The sequence below is a fragment of the Littorina saxatilis genome, linkage group LG14, assembly GCF_037325665.1.
Source record: "Littorina saxatilis isolate snail1 linkage group LG14, US_GU_Lsax_2.0, whole genome shotgun sequence".
Taxonomy (NCBI): domain Eukaryota; kingdom Metazoa; phylum Mollusca; class Gastropoda; order Littorinimorpha; family Littorinidae; genus Littorina; species Littorina saxatilis.
This window is the reverse complement of record NC_090258.1, coordinates 3952321-3970203: the sequence shown is the minus strand read 5'-3', so window position 1 is coordinate 3970203 and position 17883 is coordinate 3952321. Positions and strand designations below refer to the sequence as shown.

The 17883-nt window shown below is 47.1% G+C and overlaps 1 protein-coding gene across 1 annotated transcript; it reads left to right on the top strand.

The window, feature by feature from the left end:
- The first annotated feature begins 5847 nt into the window (after positions 1 to 5847).
- On the top strand, positions 5848 to 6312 carry LOC138946805 (uncharacterized). The gene has a single exon (XM_070318208.1). The coding sequence runs from the start codon at positions 5848 to 5850 to the stop codon at positions 6310 to 6312; it is 465 nt and encodes a 154-aa protein (XP_070174309.1).
- The last annotated feature ends 11571 nt before the right edge of the window (positions 6313 to 17883 follow it).

The following is a 17883-nucleotide window of genomic DNA, read 5'->3' as shown; positions in this document are numbered from 1 at the left end:
CAGTTGGTAGCGCGCTGGATTTGTATTCAGTTGGCCGCTGTCAGCGTGAGTTCGATCCCAGGTTCGGCGGAAATTTATTTCACAGAGTCAACTTTGTGTGCAGACTCTCTTCGGTGTCCGAACCTCCCTCCGTGTACACTACATTGGGTGTGCACGTTAAAGATCCCACGATTGACAAAAGGGTCTTTCCTGGCAAAATTGCTTAGGCACAGTTAATAATTGTCTACCTATACCCGTGTGACTTGGAATAATACTATTAATAGGCCGTGAAAGGTAAATATGCGCCGAAATGGCTGCAATCTACTGGCCGTATAAAATTTCATCTCACACGGCATCACTGCAGAGCGCCTAGAACTGTACCCACGGAATATGCGCGATATAAGACTCATTGATTGATTGATTGATTGATTGATTGATTGATTGATTGAGAATTGTACAACAGTGTCCTAAATTGGAGGACGTTGTTGGCACGTGCAATTCTTCGCAGACAATGAGAGCCATAGTAGTGTGTTCAAACTGAGACAAACTTCTTGTGAAAGGCAATAATCTTAAAGGCTGCCATATTCGTAGCGTTCATTAATTAATTCATATTGTTTACATGTGCCAATAATGTTATAAAATTGTACCTAAGGGGATATAATAACGATTGGCTGTAGCTTTCGAACACAGAAAAAATTATTTCAGTATTGCAAAGTGGTGTTGATAGTGTCGAATGTAAACAGAACAGTCTCAAAGTGAAAGTGGATGTTTTCCGGAAATTGCGCAGGCGGAAATATACGATCTCTCACAGCACATATTCGCAAGAATAAGGCCACAGGCTTCAGCTGACAAGCTACAAGTAGGCCTACATCTAATTTTCTAATAGGCCTATGTACTCACGTGTCCAGCAAAACTTTGGCGAGTTCAGTATCCCCTTTGTAGGGGAAGGGCCCCTAATATGGACCACTTTTTGTTTATTGCTGATAACTAGCTTGTTTTCTTGCGAAGAAATAGTCTTTTATGTTTTTTATTTGATCGACCTTCTTAGGATTATGGAGTTTTATGCACTGCCTTTTAACTAAATTTTTGTATTTGAAATAGTCCACTGTAGTCGGTGTAGCCCTTAAGCTTTTTTTTAATCGTTTGTCCAGTATTTAATTTAATTCTCTATTTTTGTATGAACTCAAATGTTTAGTGTTCTTAGTATTGTCTTGTTAGCCTAAGTTCTATTTAATCAGAGTATGTTTGCGTGTGCTTATACCTAGTGATATTGTAAAGCGCATAGTGCTTTTAGTTATGCGCTATAGAAATCTCCTTAATAAATAAATAAATAAATTTTGTGGTTGGTAGTCCTTCTCTCTTAGTTTAACCGTTAGGCCTAATTAGAGTGAAATTTATAGCTTTGATAGACATTCAGCAAAAATTAAATACAGAAAAAATCACAAATGGTCCATATTAGGAGCCTGGGCGCCCAATATGGACCAGTGAAGCGGCCTTCACGAATCACTGTAAAAAGCCCCCTATACTTCAAAATAACATGATACAACTTAGTGTGCAAGTCAGACAAATTCAAATATGCTTTAGATTTAGCTGTTTCGGGTTGATGAGACCATTATTTGAAGCACACCAGGAAACTGAAGAAGCTTATCAAAAACAGAGTGAAAATAAGTGAAATTATCAACTTCCACAAAAAAAGACTATTTGTTATATTTTTTTGAAATCTTGAGGGCTAGTTATAGGTTATTTTCAGCAACCTTCTTAATGAATTAATCAAAATTGCCTTTATCTTTTATTTTCTTCAATTTGTTGAAGGTGGTCCATATTAGGAGACTCACACATACTTTGAGGTTTTGCTATTATTTTTTGTTTGCAGTAGAAACCCGGGGTACACACTGCTAACATGTAACAAATACGGTCTTAGCTGTCATGTATAGCCATTTTTGTGTGATAAAAGCTTTGGCTGTGGACAGAAACGAGTCCGTTTTAGGTGGCAAATTTAGAGTAAACGCTGCCAAAAGTCAAAAAAAGCGAAAAAGCCTAACGGTTTTGAGGTTTGTGTTTCTGCAACTGTTTTGACATGTGCAACTTATCCAGAGAGGGTGAATAAAGCGAATGAAATTGTTTTGAGCGCTCTAGCGCCGTTAGTTTGTCAGAACCGGAGGTGGTCCATATTAGGAGCCGGTCCATATTAGGAGCCTTTCCCCTACTTGGTTCTCAATTTGAAGCGATGGGCCTCTGACGAAAACAATCTTCCTTCAGCGCGACCCAGCGCTGGTGCTGCGTGGTGATGAAGCAATTAAGGAGTCCACTTTCTCTTCTCAGCAGATTTAGTGGCCTTGACAGCTTTAGACGGGTTTACTTCTATCTTTTTTGCCATTGTACGCAACCGTGCTTTGACTGTCTCCGACGTCATCTTTGGTTTACGAAACGTCACGAAGTGACGTCAACGGTCTAAAAATAGCCCAAGTCCTGGAGAACTGTTGCTAAACAATGCAATAAATAATTAATTATTTCTCGTAATTGGTAAGGACTTCAAACCTAAAACTTTGCAGGAAGCTTAATTTATACATCCCCGCAACGATGGGAAAAGCCCTGGAAGTAATTAAACTAATTAAATAGGACTATATGTCAGCTCTACTTAAAACTCAACTCGCTGAACTTAAAACGTCCATTAGGACCCAGTTCATGATTCGGAAGAAGAAGAAGAAGAAGATTCATTCCATAGACTTTCTTTGCATGTTCAAAGGACAAGACCAACTAGCGGACTGTTACATGAGTTAGTTTGGGAAATTTTTCTTGAATTTTGAAAGTAGTTCTAGTTCTAATGTTCATGTGTTCCGCATCACATGCAATCGGAGTTTTTATACCACTTGATGTCAGAAACAATGCAAAACAGCATATATTTGTAAACAAGTACATCATGACATGAGGTATAAACATAACTGCTTTCTGGAGGTGAGAAACTTCCGAACGTCTAGTTCAGACTTTGAGGCGATTCGCGATCTTCATACAAGCATATTTATATTCACAAGAGCTCTCTGGAGTGAAAAATACAATTGTTTACAAAGTAAATAGATCGGTAAAATACAAAAGAAGGGCGGTCGGGACATGTTGCGGTGTTGGGGGTTATTCACAATTGTTGGGCTTGTTAGACAGAAAAACAGGTCCCCGTGCGGTGCCACAAACGTAGGTCTACCTCTTTGCAGACTTGTTTATTCTGAACTGAATGTCCATGCAGTTATCATTTTGGATTGAAAGAAAGTCATTGCTCTATCCAAGAAAAAACATTACTGCCCTTCTTCTTCTTCTTCTTCTTCTTCTTCTTCTTCTTCTTCTTCTTCTTCTTCTTTATCTTCTGCGTTAAGTGGGCTGCAACTACTACTACTACTAAATCACTTTTCTATAGCGCGAACACACACACACACACACACACACACACACACACACACACACACACACACACACACACACACACACACACACACACACACACACACACATTCATACACATGCGCGCGCGCGCGCGCGCGCACACACGATATACAAATCATGACATTAGAACAAACAAGCAAAAAACTAGCACGTGTTCTCGTGTTTCTGCACGAGCGGCCTTCTACGCAAATGAGAGTTCTCCCTCTGCTGTTAAGGCATTCATATTGTGTTTTCGGGGGGATTACGGTTCTGTCGTTTGTACCCCCGGGGGGTTCAGGTTCAGGATTACATCAACAGGGTGGCCCGGACCGTGGCACCCTTTCTGATGATGTCCATGACGCTGGAGAGAGTGGTGTCCGTGTGGCTTCCTTTCATCGCCTCCAAGAGCTGCAAGCGGCGTGTGGCCTACATCGACCTGGTCGTCATCTTTCTCTTCACCGCGACCTTCTACTCGCACGTGCTGTTCGGCCCGTGGTTGTGGTGTCCCGGGCTGGAGGTGACCCAGTGTCCGGCGGACTGGCCGAGCAACCAACCAACCCTCTCACCCCCCGTGGCCAACACTGACTGCAGCTACTTCAGGTTGGGTGGCGTCTTCTTCTTTTTCTTTGCCATCATCTTGTTGTTGTTGTTGTTGTTGTTGTTGTTGTTGTTGTTGTTGTTGTTGTTGTTTTTGTTGTTTTTGTTGTTGGTGTTGGTGTTGTTGCTCTCACACAACAACAACAGCAACAGAGAGGGAGAGAGAGAAAGGGGGGAGAGAGAGAGAGAGGGGGAGAGAGAGAGAGAGAGAGAGGGGAGAGAGAGAGAGAGAGAGAGACATGTAGCTATAGAGGCGGGGTGGGGTGGGGTGGGGTGGGGTGGGGGGTTGAGGGGGGCAGACAGAGAGAGAGAGAGAGACATGTAGCTATAGAGGCGGGGTGGGGTGGGGTGGGGGGTTGAGGGGGGCAGACAGAGAGAGGGGAGAGAGACACAGACATCCCTGTTTGTCTCATTTGATCCCTTACCCTCCCCAAGGTTCACGGTGAATATTTTCCCCTTGCTGGACGCAGCGATCAACTCCTACCTGCCGCTGGTGGTGGTGGTGGTGGGGGACGTGGCCGTGGCCTACAGGGTGCTGGTCAAGACAACGTGGGTGTTCTTCACCACCGCCACAGACGGCGGGGTCAAAACGTAAGCACTTTGCCTTTGTTTTGAAAAAACCCAACGTTAGTCGATTTTATTACCGTAAAATTCGGTGGGTGTGCCTTATACAAGTCATTCTGAGAGAGAGAAAAAAGAATCACTGTGGTGTGTATGTGTGGAGAAAGGAAACTCGACATGTTCAATCCTCGACCATTTGTGGCGCTCGACCTTTTGTCACCCTCGACGTTTTGACTCTCGACCAAATGTCCCCGACCTTTGGGTCCTCGACCTTTTGTCGCATCCCCATGAACATGTACAATATTTGATCCGTCAAATGTGTTGCCTTTCCTTGAGTTTTTATTCGTGTATTGTTAACCAGGCCCTGTTTGAAATGGAAGGAGCATTTTTTCACGATGTATGCTGGGTCTTAATTCTCAGAAATGGCTCCAAAATCATCTTTTCAGTCGTAACCCAAAAGTCACTTTTTTTGGCCAACGTGGGTAAACACGTCACACGCGAATCTGTGCGACTGACTTGGTCGGTGATGTAAGATGGTAATCTCATACACCTGACGATTAGGGAAGCTATCCTCCGACAACTGTTGTCATGGACACCATGTCAGGAAACAGCGATAAGTTTTGATCTCATTTGCTAATTACAAAATAATTTATTTCAACACGTTGATATTACCATTTGTGCGTGAAATCTCTGTCAGCAATGCTTAGAAGTCCTATAGACGTCGTCTCGCGTAAATATCTGACAAAGGAGGCACACTTGAATTCGAGAAACACGCTGATCTTTGAGACCAAATTACTGTTAACAAATAGCTACTGCTTGACCAACCAGAATCACGGGAGTGGGCCGACGGAAGGCGTCCCGGATGACCCAGCTGACCACGCTGCTCAACGCCGTGTACTTCATGACGGCCCTCCCGCTGGCCATACAGCTGACCATCCAGAAGACCGCGGAGCGAAACTTCTACGAGTAAGATCGATGTACATGTTCACCTACACGTTCTCTCTTACTCCCTGCCACTTTCCCTTGGTTTATGCCCGCTCGTCTCTGTATTTGTGTTTTGTCGCAAGGACTAGTAAGAAAGGACCTTATGGACGTCACACTACTTTCCTTGGAAAATAAAATTCAAGTTTCGAGTACGATTTTCCTTCCCGTTCTCCCCCCAAATCCACCCACCCACCACACAGACCCCTCCATCACAGACCCCACCACACAGACCCCTCCATCACAGACCTGGAGATTTCTAACTTACTAACTGTTTCCTGTGTCCGCACTTAGACAATCAGCAAGAACCTGCTCACCATGTACTCGCTCAAACTGCTCATCATGTACTCGCTCAAACTGCTCATCATGTACTCGCTCAAACTGCTCATCATGTACTCGCTCAAACTGCTCATCATGTACTCGCTCAAACTGCTCATCATGTACTCGCTCAAACTGCTCATCATGTACTCGCTCAAACTGCTCATCATGTACTCGCTCAAACTGCTCATCATGTACTCGCTCAAACTGCTCATCATGTACTCGCTCAAACTGCTCATCATGTACTCGCTCAAACTGCTCATCATGTACTCGCTCAAACTGCTCATCATGTTCTCGCTCAAACTGCTCATCATGTACTCGCTCAAACTGCTCATCATGTACTCGCTCAAACTGCTCATCATGTACTCGCTCAAACTGCTCATCATGTACTCGCTCAAACTGCTCATCATGTTCTCGCTCAAACTGCTCATCATGTACTCGCTCAAACTGCTCATCATGTACTAGCTCAAACTGCTCATCATGTACTCGCTCAAACTGCTCATCATGTACTCGCTCAAACTGCTCATCATGTACTCGCTCAAACTGCTCATCATGTACTCGCTCAAACTGCTCATCATGTACTCGCTCAAACTGCTCATCATGTACTCGCTCAAACTGCTCATCATGTACTCGCTCAAACTGCTCATCATGTACTCGCTCAAACTGCTCATCATGTACTCGCTCAAACTGCTCATCATGTACTCGCTCAAACTGCTCATCATGTACTCGCTCAAACTGCTCATCATGTACTCGCTCAAACTGCTCATCATGTACTCGCTCAAACTGCTCATCATGTACTCGCTCAAACTGCTCATCATGTACTCGCTCAAACTGCTCATCATGTACTCGCTCAAACTGCTCATCATGTACTCGCTCAAACTGCTCATCATGTACTCGCTCAAACTGCTTGTCTGTGTGCGCGCAGGAGTGGGAGAGAAACTCATCATGTACTCGCTCAAACTGCTTGTCTGTGTGCGCGCAGGAGTGGGAGAGAAACTCATCATGTACTCGCTCAAACTGCTTGTCTGTGTGCGCGCAGGAGTGGGAGAGAAACTCATCATGTACTCGCTCAAACTGCTTGTCTGTGTGCGCGCAGGAGTGGGAGAGAAACTCATCATGTACTCGCTCAAACTGCTTGTCTGTGTGCGCGCAGGAGTGGGAGAGAAACTCATCATGTACTCGCTCAAACTGCTTGTCTGTGTGCGCGCAGGAGTGGGAGAGAAACTCATCATGTACTCGCTCAAACTGCTTGTCTGTGTGCGAGCTTGTGACAGGAGTAGGAGAGACGCCCAGTTGGCGGTGAGCTGGACTGTGAGTGCTCGTCATGCACACACTCCAACTGTGTGTCTGTTTCCGCGTAGGTGACGTCTCATGGGTTTCAGGACACTCACTCAAACTGTGTGTCTGTGTCTGCATTGGTCACAGGAGTAGGGGAGACGCCCAGATGGCACTAAGCTGGACTGTGGCCGTGCTAATCATCACTCACTCAAACTGTGTGTCTGTGTATGCATTGGTCACAGGAGTAGGGGAGACGCCCAGATGGCACTAAGCTGGACTGTGGCCGTGCTAATCATCACTCACTCAAACTGTGTGTCTGTGTATGCATTGGTCACAGGAGTAGGGGAGACGCCCAGATGGCACTAAGCTGGACTGTGGCCGTGCTAATCATCACTCACTCAAACTGTGTGTCTGTGTATGCATTGGTCACAGGAGTAGGGGAGACGCCCAGATGGCACTAAGCTGGACTGTGGCCGTGCTAATCATCACTCACTCAAACTGTGTCTCTGTGTCTGCATTGGTCACAGGAGTAGGGGAGACGCCCAGATGGCACTAAGCTGGACTGTGGCCGTGCTAATCATCACTCACTCAAACTGTGTGTCTGTGTATGCATTGGTCACAGGAGTAGGGGAGACGCCCAGATGGCACTAAGCTGGACTGTGGCCGTGCTAATCATCACTCACTCAAACTGTGTGTCTGTGTATGCATTGGTCACAGGAGTAGGGGAGACGCCCAGATGGCACTAAGCTGGACTGTGGCCGTGCTAATCATCACTCACTCAAACTGTGTGTCTGTGTATGCATTGGTCACAGGAGTAGGGGAGACGCCCAGATGGCACTAAGCTGGACTGTGGCCGTGCTAATCATCACTCACTCAAACTGTGTGTCTGTGTATGCATTGGTCACAGGAGTAGGGGAGACGCCCAGATGGCACTAAGCTGGACTGTGGCCGTGCTAATCATCACTCACTCAAACTGTGTGTCTGTGTATGCATTGGTCACAGGAGTAGGGGAGACGCCCAGATGGCACTAAGCTGGACTGTGGCCGTGCTAATCATCACTCACTCAAACTGTGTCTCTGTGTCTGCATTGGTCACAGGAGTAGGGGAGACGCCCAGATGGCACTAAGCTGGACTGTGGCCGTGCTAATCATCACTCACTCAAACTGTGTGTCTGTGTATGCATTGGTCACAGGAGTAGGGGAGACGCCCAGATGGCACTAAGCTGGACTGTGGCCGTGCTAATCATTACTCACTCAAACTGTGTGTCTGTGTATGCATTGGTCACAGGAGTAGGGGAGACGCCCAGATGGCACTAAGCTGGACTGTGGCCGTGCTAATCATCACTCACTCAAACTGTGTGTCTGTGTATGCATTGGTCACAGGAGTAGGGGAGACGCCCAGATGGCACTAAGCTGGACTGTGGCCGTGCTAATCATCACTCACTCAAACTGTGTGTCTGTGTATGCATTGGTCACAGGAGTAGGGGAGACGCCCTGATGGTACTAAGCTGGGCTGTGGCCGTGCTAATAATGTACTCACTCAACTGTGTGTCTGTGTCTGCATTGGTCACAGGAGTAGGGGAGACGCCCAGATGGTACTAAGCTGGGCTGTGGCCGTGCTAATAATGTACTCACTCAAACTGTGTGTCTGTGTATGCATTGGTCACGGGAGTAGGGGAGACGCCCAGATGGCCCTAAGCTGGACTGTGGCCGTGCTAATAATGTACTCACTCAAACTGTGTGTCTGTGTCTGCATTGGTCACAGGAGTAGGGGAGACGCCCAGATGGTACTAAGCTGGGCTGTGGCCATGCTAATAATGTACTCACTCAAACTGTGCGTCTGTGTCTGCATTGGTCACAGGAGTAGGGGAGACGCCCAGATGGTACCAAGCTGGGCTGTTGCCGTGCTAATAATGTACTCACTCAAACTGTGTGTCTGTGTCTGCATTGGTCACAGGAGTAGGGGAGACGCCCAGATGGCCCTAAGCTGGGCTGTGGCCGTGCTAATAATGTACTCACTCAAACTGTGTGTCTGTGTCTGCATTGGTCACAGGAGTAGGGGAGACGTCCAGATGGCCCTAAGCTGGCCTGTGGCCGTGCTAATAATGTACTCACTCAAACTGTGTGTCTGTGTCTGCATTGGTCACAGGAGTAGGGGAGACGCCCTGATGGCACTAAGCTGGACTGTGACCGTGCTAATAATGTACTCACTCAAACTGTGTGTCTGTGTCTGCATTGGTCACAGGAGTAGGGGAGACGCCCAGATGGCACTAAGTTGGACTGTGGCCGTGCTAATAATGTACTCACTCAAACTGTGTGTCTGTGTCTGCATTGGTCACAGGAGTAGGGGAGACGCCCTGATGGCACTAAGCTGGACTGTGGCCGTGCTAATAATGTACTCACTCAAACTGTGTGTCTGTGTCTGCATTGGTCACAGGAGTAGGGGAGACGCCCAGATGGCACTAAGTTGGACTGTGGCGGTGCTGGTGATGTACACACGGGCCGCCCTGGACTTCCCCATCCTCCTGGCCTTCTGTCCCCTGTTCCGCGCAGAGTGCAGGCTGCTGGTCACATTGATTCACCTCCACGTCTGTACGCTCTGCCATCCCACTGTGCTCCACAAGGTTCTGCCCAGGTGTGTCTGGGTGTGGGGTGTGTGTGTGTCTGTGTGTGTGTGTCTGTATTTGTGTATGCGTGTGCGTGCGTGTGTGTGTGACGGTGTGTGTGTGTGTGTGTGTGTGTGCGTGTGTGGATGGGTGTGTCTGTGTGCGTGTGTATGGAGGATGCGGTATGTGTATGTGTACTTTCGCCATGCTGTTGTGTGTATGCTATGCTGCGTGCATGCTTGTGTTATGCTGTGTGGCTGTGTGTGTGTGTGTGTGTGTGTGTGTGTGTGTGTGTTTGCCATGCTGTGTGTGTGTCATTTTGCCCTGCTGTGTCATTGTGTATAACATGATGTGCCATTGCGTCACTGTACAAGTCATGCTGTTTTTGCCATGTTGTGTCGTGCTGTTTTTTTCCATGTTGTGTCAATGTGTATGTCATGCTGTCCGACTGTCTATCACACGCTGCCATGCCGCATGACTGTGAGTGTCATGCTGTCCGACTGTCTACCACACGCTGCCATGCTGCATGACTGTGAGTGTCATGCTGTCCGACTGTCTATCACACGCTGCCATGCCGCATGACTGTGAGTGTCATGCTGTCCGACTGTCTATCACACGCTGCCATGCTGCATGACTGTGTGTGTCATGCTGTCCGACTGTCTATCACACGCTGCCATGCTGCATGACTGTGAGTGTCATGCTGTCCGACTGTCTATCACACGCTGCCATGCTGCATGACTGTGAGTGTCATGCTGTCCGACTGTCTATCACACGCTGCCATGCTGCATGACTGTGTGTGTCATGCTGTCCGACTGTCTAACACACGCTGCCATGCTGCATGACTGTGAGTGTCATGCTGTCCGACTGTCTATCACACGCTGCCATGCTGCATGACTGTGTGTGTCATGCTGTCCGACTGTCTACCACACGCTGCCATGCTGCATGACTGTGAGTGTCCAGCTGTCCGACTGTCTATCACACGCTGCCATGCTGCGTGACTGTGAGTGTCATGCTGTCCGACTGTCTATCACACGCTGCCATGCCGCATGACTGTGAGTGTCATGCTGTCCGACTGTCTATCACACGCTGCCATGCTGCATGACTGTGAGTGGCATGCTGTCCGACTGTCTATCACACGCTGCCATGCTGCATGACTGTGTGTGTCCAGCTGTCCGACTGTCTACCACACGCTGCCATGCTGCATGACTGTGAGTGTCCAGCTGTCCGACTGTCTATCACACGCTGCCATGCTGCGTGACTGTGAGTGTCATGCTGTCCGACTGTCTATCACACGCTGCCATGCCGCATGACTGTGAGTGTCATGCTGTCCGACTGTCTATCACACGCTGCCATGCCGCATGACTGTGAGTGTCATGCTGTCCGACTGTCTATCACACGTGCCATGCTGCATGACTGTGAGTGTCATGCTGTCCGACTGTCTATCACACGCTGCCATGCTGCTTGACTGTGTGTGTCATGCTGTCCGACTGTCTATCACACGCTGCCATGCTGCATGACTGTGAGTGTCATGCTGTCCGACTGTCTATCACACGCTGCCATGCCGCATGACTGTGTGTGTCATGCTGTCCGACTGTCTATCACACGCTGCCATGCCGCATGACTGTGAGTGTCATGCTGTCCGACTGTCTATCACACGCTGCCATGCTGCATGACTGTGAGTGTCATGCTGTCCGACTGTCTATCACACGCTACCATGCTGCATGACTGTGAGTGTCATATCACTGCACAGATCCGTCACACCGGACATCAATCCCAAGTTGCCCGCGTCCTTGTCGGGCACTAACGGAGGGACTGCGGAGTACTCCTTCCCCGCGGCCACCAAGCTCTCCTCCTCCTACTCCTCCTCCTCGTCCTCCTCCTGCCTGGGCAACGTGTACAAACCGCCGCCCCTAGAGCCGGTCGAGGAGGGAGTGGAGGAGGCGACACAGACCAGAGATAGGTTGTTCCTGACCTTTGAAGAACAACCGTCCAGCGGCTCTTCCAAGAAGGGAGCGTTGTCGGCTTCGACGAGGAAGAAGAAAAAGTCCACCATAAAGGTGAAAGCCGTTGACAAACATGTGGGGGGATAACCTTTGGTCATCCACAATGAGGGAGGGAGTCTTAAAATGGAGGCAGATTTTCTTACCTGTTATAAACAGAAATTGTAAAAATCTAAGAAATGGTCCAGGATGACCAAACGACCGCTCTAGGACACGAAATATCACCGTGAGGGTGATTACCCGCTATTACGAGTTAGTCGTGTGAGAGAGAGTTTTCTTGCACACGAGACTGTAGATGTCTCACGACGGCGTAGCCGAAGTGAGACAGCAGCAGTCGAGTGTGCAACAAAACTCTCTGTCACACGACTAACTCGTAATAGCGATTATGTCTCACAGCATAGGCATAGTAAGACAGAAATGAGTTTTGGGGGACGAAATAACAGGCACAAAACAAGACTGAAAACACAATAGTCCCTTTTACACCAATAAGGCTATTCTAGGCGACCTTGACCTTGGCCCGCTGTGCCTCGGGCAAAGTCAGCCATATTTGCGCGTTGTTTGAATGGTGGAGCTGTACGATGGCGCATGCAAACATTGCTGTTATGGCGTGTGTGGAAGTGATTTAAGACACCGTGAGAGATCACACATGGTCGGTGTTGGATGTGTACCGTTTTCCAAACCCTCTAGAGATTTAGAAAAATGCCGAAAATGAATTAAACTATGTGGAAGAACGATCGAGAGGTTCAACCACAGGCGGAAGGTATCGTCCACTGGACTACTACTATCACAGAAAGACTACTTTCTGTGATAGTAGTAGTCCAGTGGACGATACCTTCCGCCTGTGGTTCAACATCAAAAAAGTCAACAAAGACACCTACATTTGCACAAAACACTTCGTCGGGGGGCACTTGGAAATGACATGCTGCTTTTCTTCATAAGTATAAATGGAACAAAAAAGAGTGTACCATGCTTTGACTTTATGTGATGAGAGAGGAAGAAATGGTTTGAATGTTGCTTTTTCATATCCTCATAAACAAAAGTGTGATACTGCAGCTAGTTAGCAAAACAATTTCACTGAAAAACTAGACAGCAAGTGACTCATAGTCTACAAACCAATGAACACGAAGGCGTTTACGAAACAGGATCATTCTTTTAATCTTGTCAAAATTTTTGAACATGAATCTCATTGCAAAAACACAATCTGACAGAACTGGCAGAAAAACAAAACTACTTCAGCATACAAATGGGCCAAAGAATATGGTCTGAAATCAGACAAAAAAGCATGACAGCTCGGTGCTTGCAGTTGCATAGGCCTACCACAAGAACACAAAAATTAGAAGAAAAAATGGTCAAACTGAACTATGTGTTGTTCAAAGGAAAAATGGTTTGCCTCAAGGAAAAAGACTGAGAGACATCACATAACTGTACAAGCTCACAAGAGCTATTGGTTGTAATCATGAGTACGACTAGACTGAAATGATAAATAATGTGCATCACAGTACTATTCAAGCACTAAAAAGTGCCTCCCACTAGCTTGTCACCAAATAAACAAAGTAGGTTGTAACAAAATTGCAGATTAATAAAAAAAAATAGTTCAATCAATAGTATATGTGACCCTCCACCACGGAATGAGTCGCATGTCACCTTTGCATGATTTTCATTATTTTACATTTTCCTAAAGAGTTTGTTATGCTCTATCCAGTGGTGAAAACCGTTTTAGAAAAGAGCGGAAACTGTTTGAGTTATACGCCTGTGACTAAGGTGACCCTCACACTGTTACCATACACTCTCCGGACTTATATCAAGCCTAGCGCAGAACCGCGCGAGGTGACATGCGACTCATTTCGTGGTGGAGGGTCACATATATATGTCACACCTGACATTAAACTAGTAATTTCCATCACTATCCTTTTCAGGCATTAAAAATAGTTCAAAGCAGCTAGCCCCACATGGAAGTAAGAGGCTCATTCAAAGAAAATTCATAGTATCACAACAGTATTCACAGCCGGCAGTTTTAAATCACGCAAGGGTCATTCTCCAGGTGTGTTCACGAAATACATTGTAATTGTAAACAGAGACAATTTTCACTTCACGCTTGAAGATGATTTTACTGACCAAGTTTCTCCCCATATATTTCATAACCCTGCAGGTGAAAATGGGAGTACCAGCACAGAATGATTGTCAGTGAACATTTAATACCAACACTTCAAACTACATTACTCATCATAAAACAGAAGCTGTGACTTGGATTTAAATGAAAATCAAAACGCGGAAAAACTCATACTCTGATAATTGTTGTCCAAGTGTTTCAAACTACATCACTCATCATAAAACAGAAGCTGTGACTTGGATTTAAATGAAAATCAAAACGCGGAAAAACTCATACTCTGATAATTGTTGTCCAAGTGTTTGTGTGGTTAAAAAAACAAATGTACCTGATCATGAATGAAATCAGAGCAACCCATATGATCATTAACCATTCACTGCCAGTGTTCCATACGTATACTCTTTTCAAAAAGGAGATGAGTATGGAAGTGGCAGTGCTACTGTTAGTGATTCAAAGTGCCATACATCCCATCCTAGTGCTGTGAAATGTATATATTCAATATTTCATGGAAGCTTACTAATAATTATTTACATGTATGCATGCAAACATACTGTGACAGTACTAATACAGTAAAAGCATTATTGTGGGTGAACAGCCTGCTTTACTTGGAGGAGTAACAATACTAACAATAACAATAACATGCCTAAGTTGTGAAATGTAAGTACTTGCATCTACCCCCCCGGACACTGGCAAAATCCCAGCAGAATGTCCCCATCTTCGCTGACGATTGTCCACAGTTTATATGAGGAAGTGTGCCGGTAGGTTGTTTGCCTCTGTGTCGGGTTTACCTCCGCGGTGTAGACGAACAACTTTTCCACTTCTGCACATCTCAAGTTGAGCACATGGCCATAAAAAAAGGCGATAATCTTCAAAGGATTTGTAAGCTTTCGCCTTCTTCTGGTCGAAATCGTTCTTTTTCTCAATCAGATAGTTCAGGATGTCAACAACACCGATCCTGTGTGCGTTTGATAGGTCACTTTTTCCTTCGGATGTAAAAGGATCGCGTGGTGGAAATCCGATCTGTCGAAGTTTTTCGGAAAGTTTTTCTTGCACGTCCTGTCTTGTAAAATCCGGATCGATCGGTAGTTGTGCTGTGCAGTTTTCACAAGTTGCAGCAGACCATCTCGTCTATATCCAGTAACAGTAATGCCCCCATGGGTTATGGACTAATAAAACTTGAACTTTCCCTGTCTTTCAAAAACGTTCTCAACTGAACGCAGTCGTACGGAGCGAGGTTGCCCGTACCCAAGGGGAGTAACTCGAAATGACTCAGCGCGCGGTCTGCTGTAAAAGGCCCTATTGCCCTTTTACACATACCCTACACACGCATGCGCGTAGAAAATAGATTCAATGCGTTTCGTGTCTTTTCTGGTTGAATGCATTCAACAAAGTATCAACCAACGTTTCTGAATCTTTCAATGTGTGTGTGTGTGTGTGTGTGTGTGTGTGTGTGTGTGTGTGTGTGTGTGTATGTGTGTGTGTGTGTGTGTGTGTGTGCGTGCGTCGTGTGTGCGTCGTGCCAGCGTGCGAGCGTACGTGTGTGTGTGTGTGTGTGTGTGTGTGTGTGTGTGTGTGTGTGTGTGTGTGTGTGTGTGTTTATTTACACTGTGTGTGTTAAAAGGGCGGATCGGAAGATGTTAAGCATAAAACCGTAATCCTCTCCAAATAAAGTGTTGAGGTGTGAGTCGTTAGTCCCAGGTGTTGACTGACCCACGCCTTGTCCATCCCCAGGTGCTGAACCGCTTTGTGTGGGACGAGCAATTCAACGGCAGGTCAGCAACGCCCTCCATGACGACCGTTATGATGATCGCCGAGTCTCTGGACAGCGCCCCCTCCAGGCAACCCAGCTTCCTCTTCACAATCCCGCACGGAATCGCCCCGGCCTTCAAGAGGAAGAGGAAGGTGAACCCCACACCTTTCATCAGTCTCCAAACGCCGTCCCCTCAATCGTCAAGCTTGGAAGATGCACCTCCGCGGAAAACGGTCCGTACTGAAGAAGTAGCGGGTACGTCCACTCAGACGGACGTGCTGATCATGCACGAGGTAGCGAAAAGGAGTTCTCCCTGCCTCCTGCAGCGTGCCCCGAGTCCGTCGGCCACCAAGGACCTAGACCTACCTGGGGGTACCCAGGCGCAAGCCATTGTGTCGGCGTCTTTGCCGCACACTGGTTCTGGTCCTGCGGCTTTCCCCTCTGTCAGTAGCCCCGCCTCTACCAGGAGGGCCGTCGTACCTTGTATTGCTGAAGAAGAAACTCCGCGCGGTGATGTTTCTGACAAATCGAGTATTCGGAGCCAAGGGGGGAGAGAGAAGACAGGAGAAGACTAAATCTGTTATGGAGAGAGAGAGGCAGAGAGAGAGAACTCAGAACTCAGAAAATGTAATCGCTAAAACTTGAAAGTTCATTGCGATGGGGAGGTTTGGGGCGAGGGAGACAATTTCGAAATCAACAGACGTTTTACATTGTACAGATGTTTACCCGACATGGTATTTTCCGCGTCAGTTTTGATATTGTATTGTTCTCCTTGTGTAATACAAATTACATCGTTCTCTCAAATGTCTGGATGAGAACAAGAGTCCCGAATCACACGCGAACCGAACAACGAGACTGTCAACCGATATAGAAACTTCGTGTAGCACTGTCCTTAGATTATCTTTGAATTTTCCTCTGTCGACTGGTGACCCATGGCGAAGCTTGTGCAGGTACCCCTGCTCTTCTGGTAGCATGTGGCGGGTTGCTTGCTTTATTATTATGGGGGCGAGGACGCCCCCATTCTATACGGATAGTTTCGAGGTTGACCATGGGCAGCGCCATTTTGTTGTGAAATACGTCATCAGTTTGTGTACACAGGAAGTTGTGACATCCGTCACCCTATGGGAGGGGTGGAGGCAACATTGTTCATCTGTAGAAAGTTGTGAAATCCGTCACCCTATGGGAGGAGTGAAGGCAAAATTGGTCATCACAGAGTTTGTGTGACACAGGAAGTTGTGAAATACGTCACCCTATGGGAGGGGTGACGGCAAAATCGCAAAAACATGATAGGTCGCATTGTGCAGGGTCAACTGCAACAAACTCAAACCGAGCCATTCATACCTAAGCTACTCACAAAAAGTTAAGGATCACTTGCACACAAATTCATAACTTTCCAAGTAAGAAAGCCAATGCGTTGGTATTTGGCAAGCGTTTAATTCAATGCTTTAGTGATAACGATACAACATTTCCTTCAATTTTGAGCAATCGTTTGGTCTGTACATTTTATCAAAGTGTGTACGTATCGAAATTTAATTTCACAAAGTCGTTGAAACCACAAGACATGGCATTCAGATGCTCCCAAAAGTTCAGTAATGCGTGTAACCGCCCTGGCTGTTCTGGCACTCGACGCAGCGAGTCCTCATAGAGTTCACCAGGGTGGTGAAGATCCTCTGTGGAAGCGCCTGCCACTCAGCCTGCAGCATCTGGTAGAGGTGCTGGACAACCCTGGGAGGGGGGAGGTTGCTCCTCACTTTGCGATCCAACTCATCCCAGAGGTTCTCAATCGGGTTGAGATCGGGACTGCATGCTGGCCACTCCATTCTGTTGACTCCAGACTGCTGCAGGAAGTCGTTGACCACCCTTACCCTGTGGGGGCGAGCGTTGTCATCCTGGTGGACAGCCTGCGGTCCCATCTGCTGCAGTGTAGGCACAGCCAGCGGTCGAAGGATCTCATCCCGGTATCGGAGGCCAGTCAGGTTACCCTGTACATGAAACAAGGGTGTTCTGTGGTGAAGGCTGAAGGCCCCCCAGACCATTACAGAACCTCCACCAAAGGCCACCTTTACTTGGACAGTGGTGTCAATGTAGCGTTCCCCTTGGCGCCTCCAGACCCTCAGTCGGTCGTCGTTGTGGTTCAGGGTGAAGCGTGATTCATCACTGAACAGGACTTGGGACCATTGCTGACGTGTCCACCTCACGTGACGTCTTCAGAAGGCGCGGCGTGCTGCCCTATGGGCTGGAGTTAAGCGTGGCCGTACAGCTGGGCGACGAAAACGGAGGTTAAACCCATGAAGGC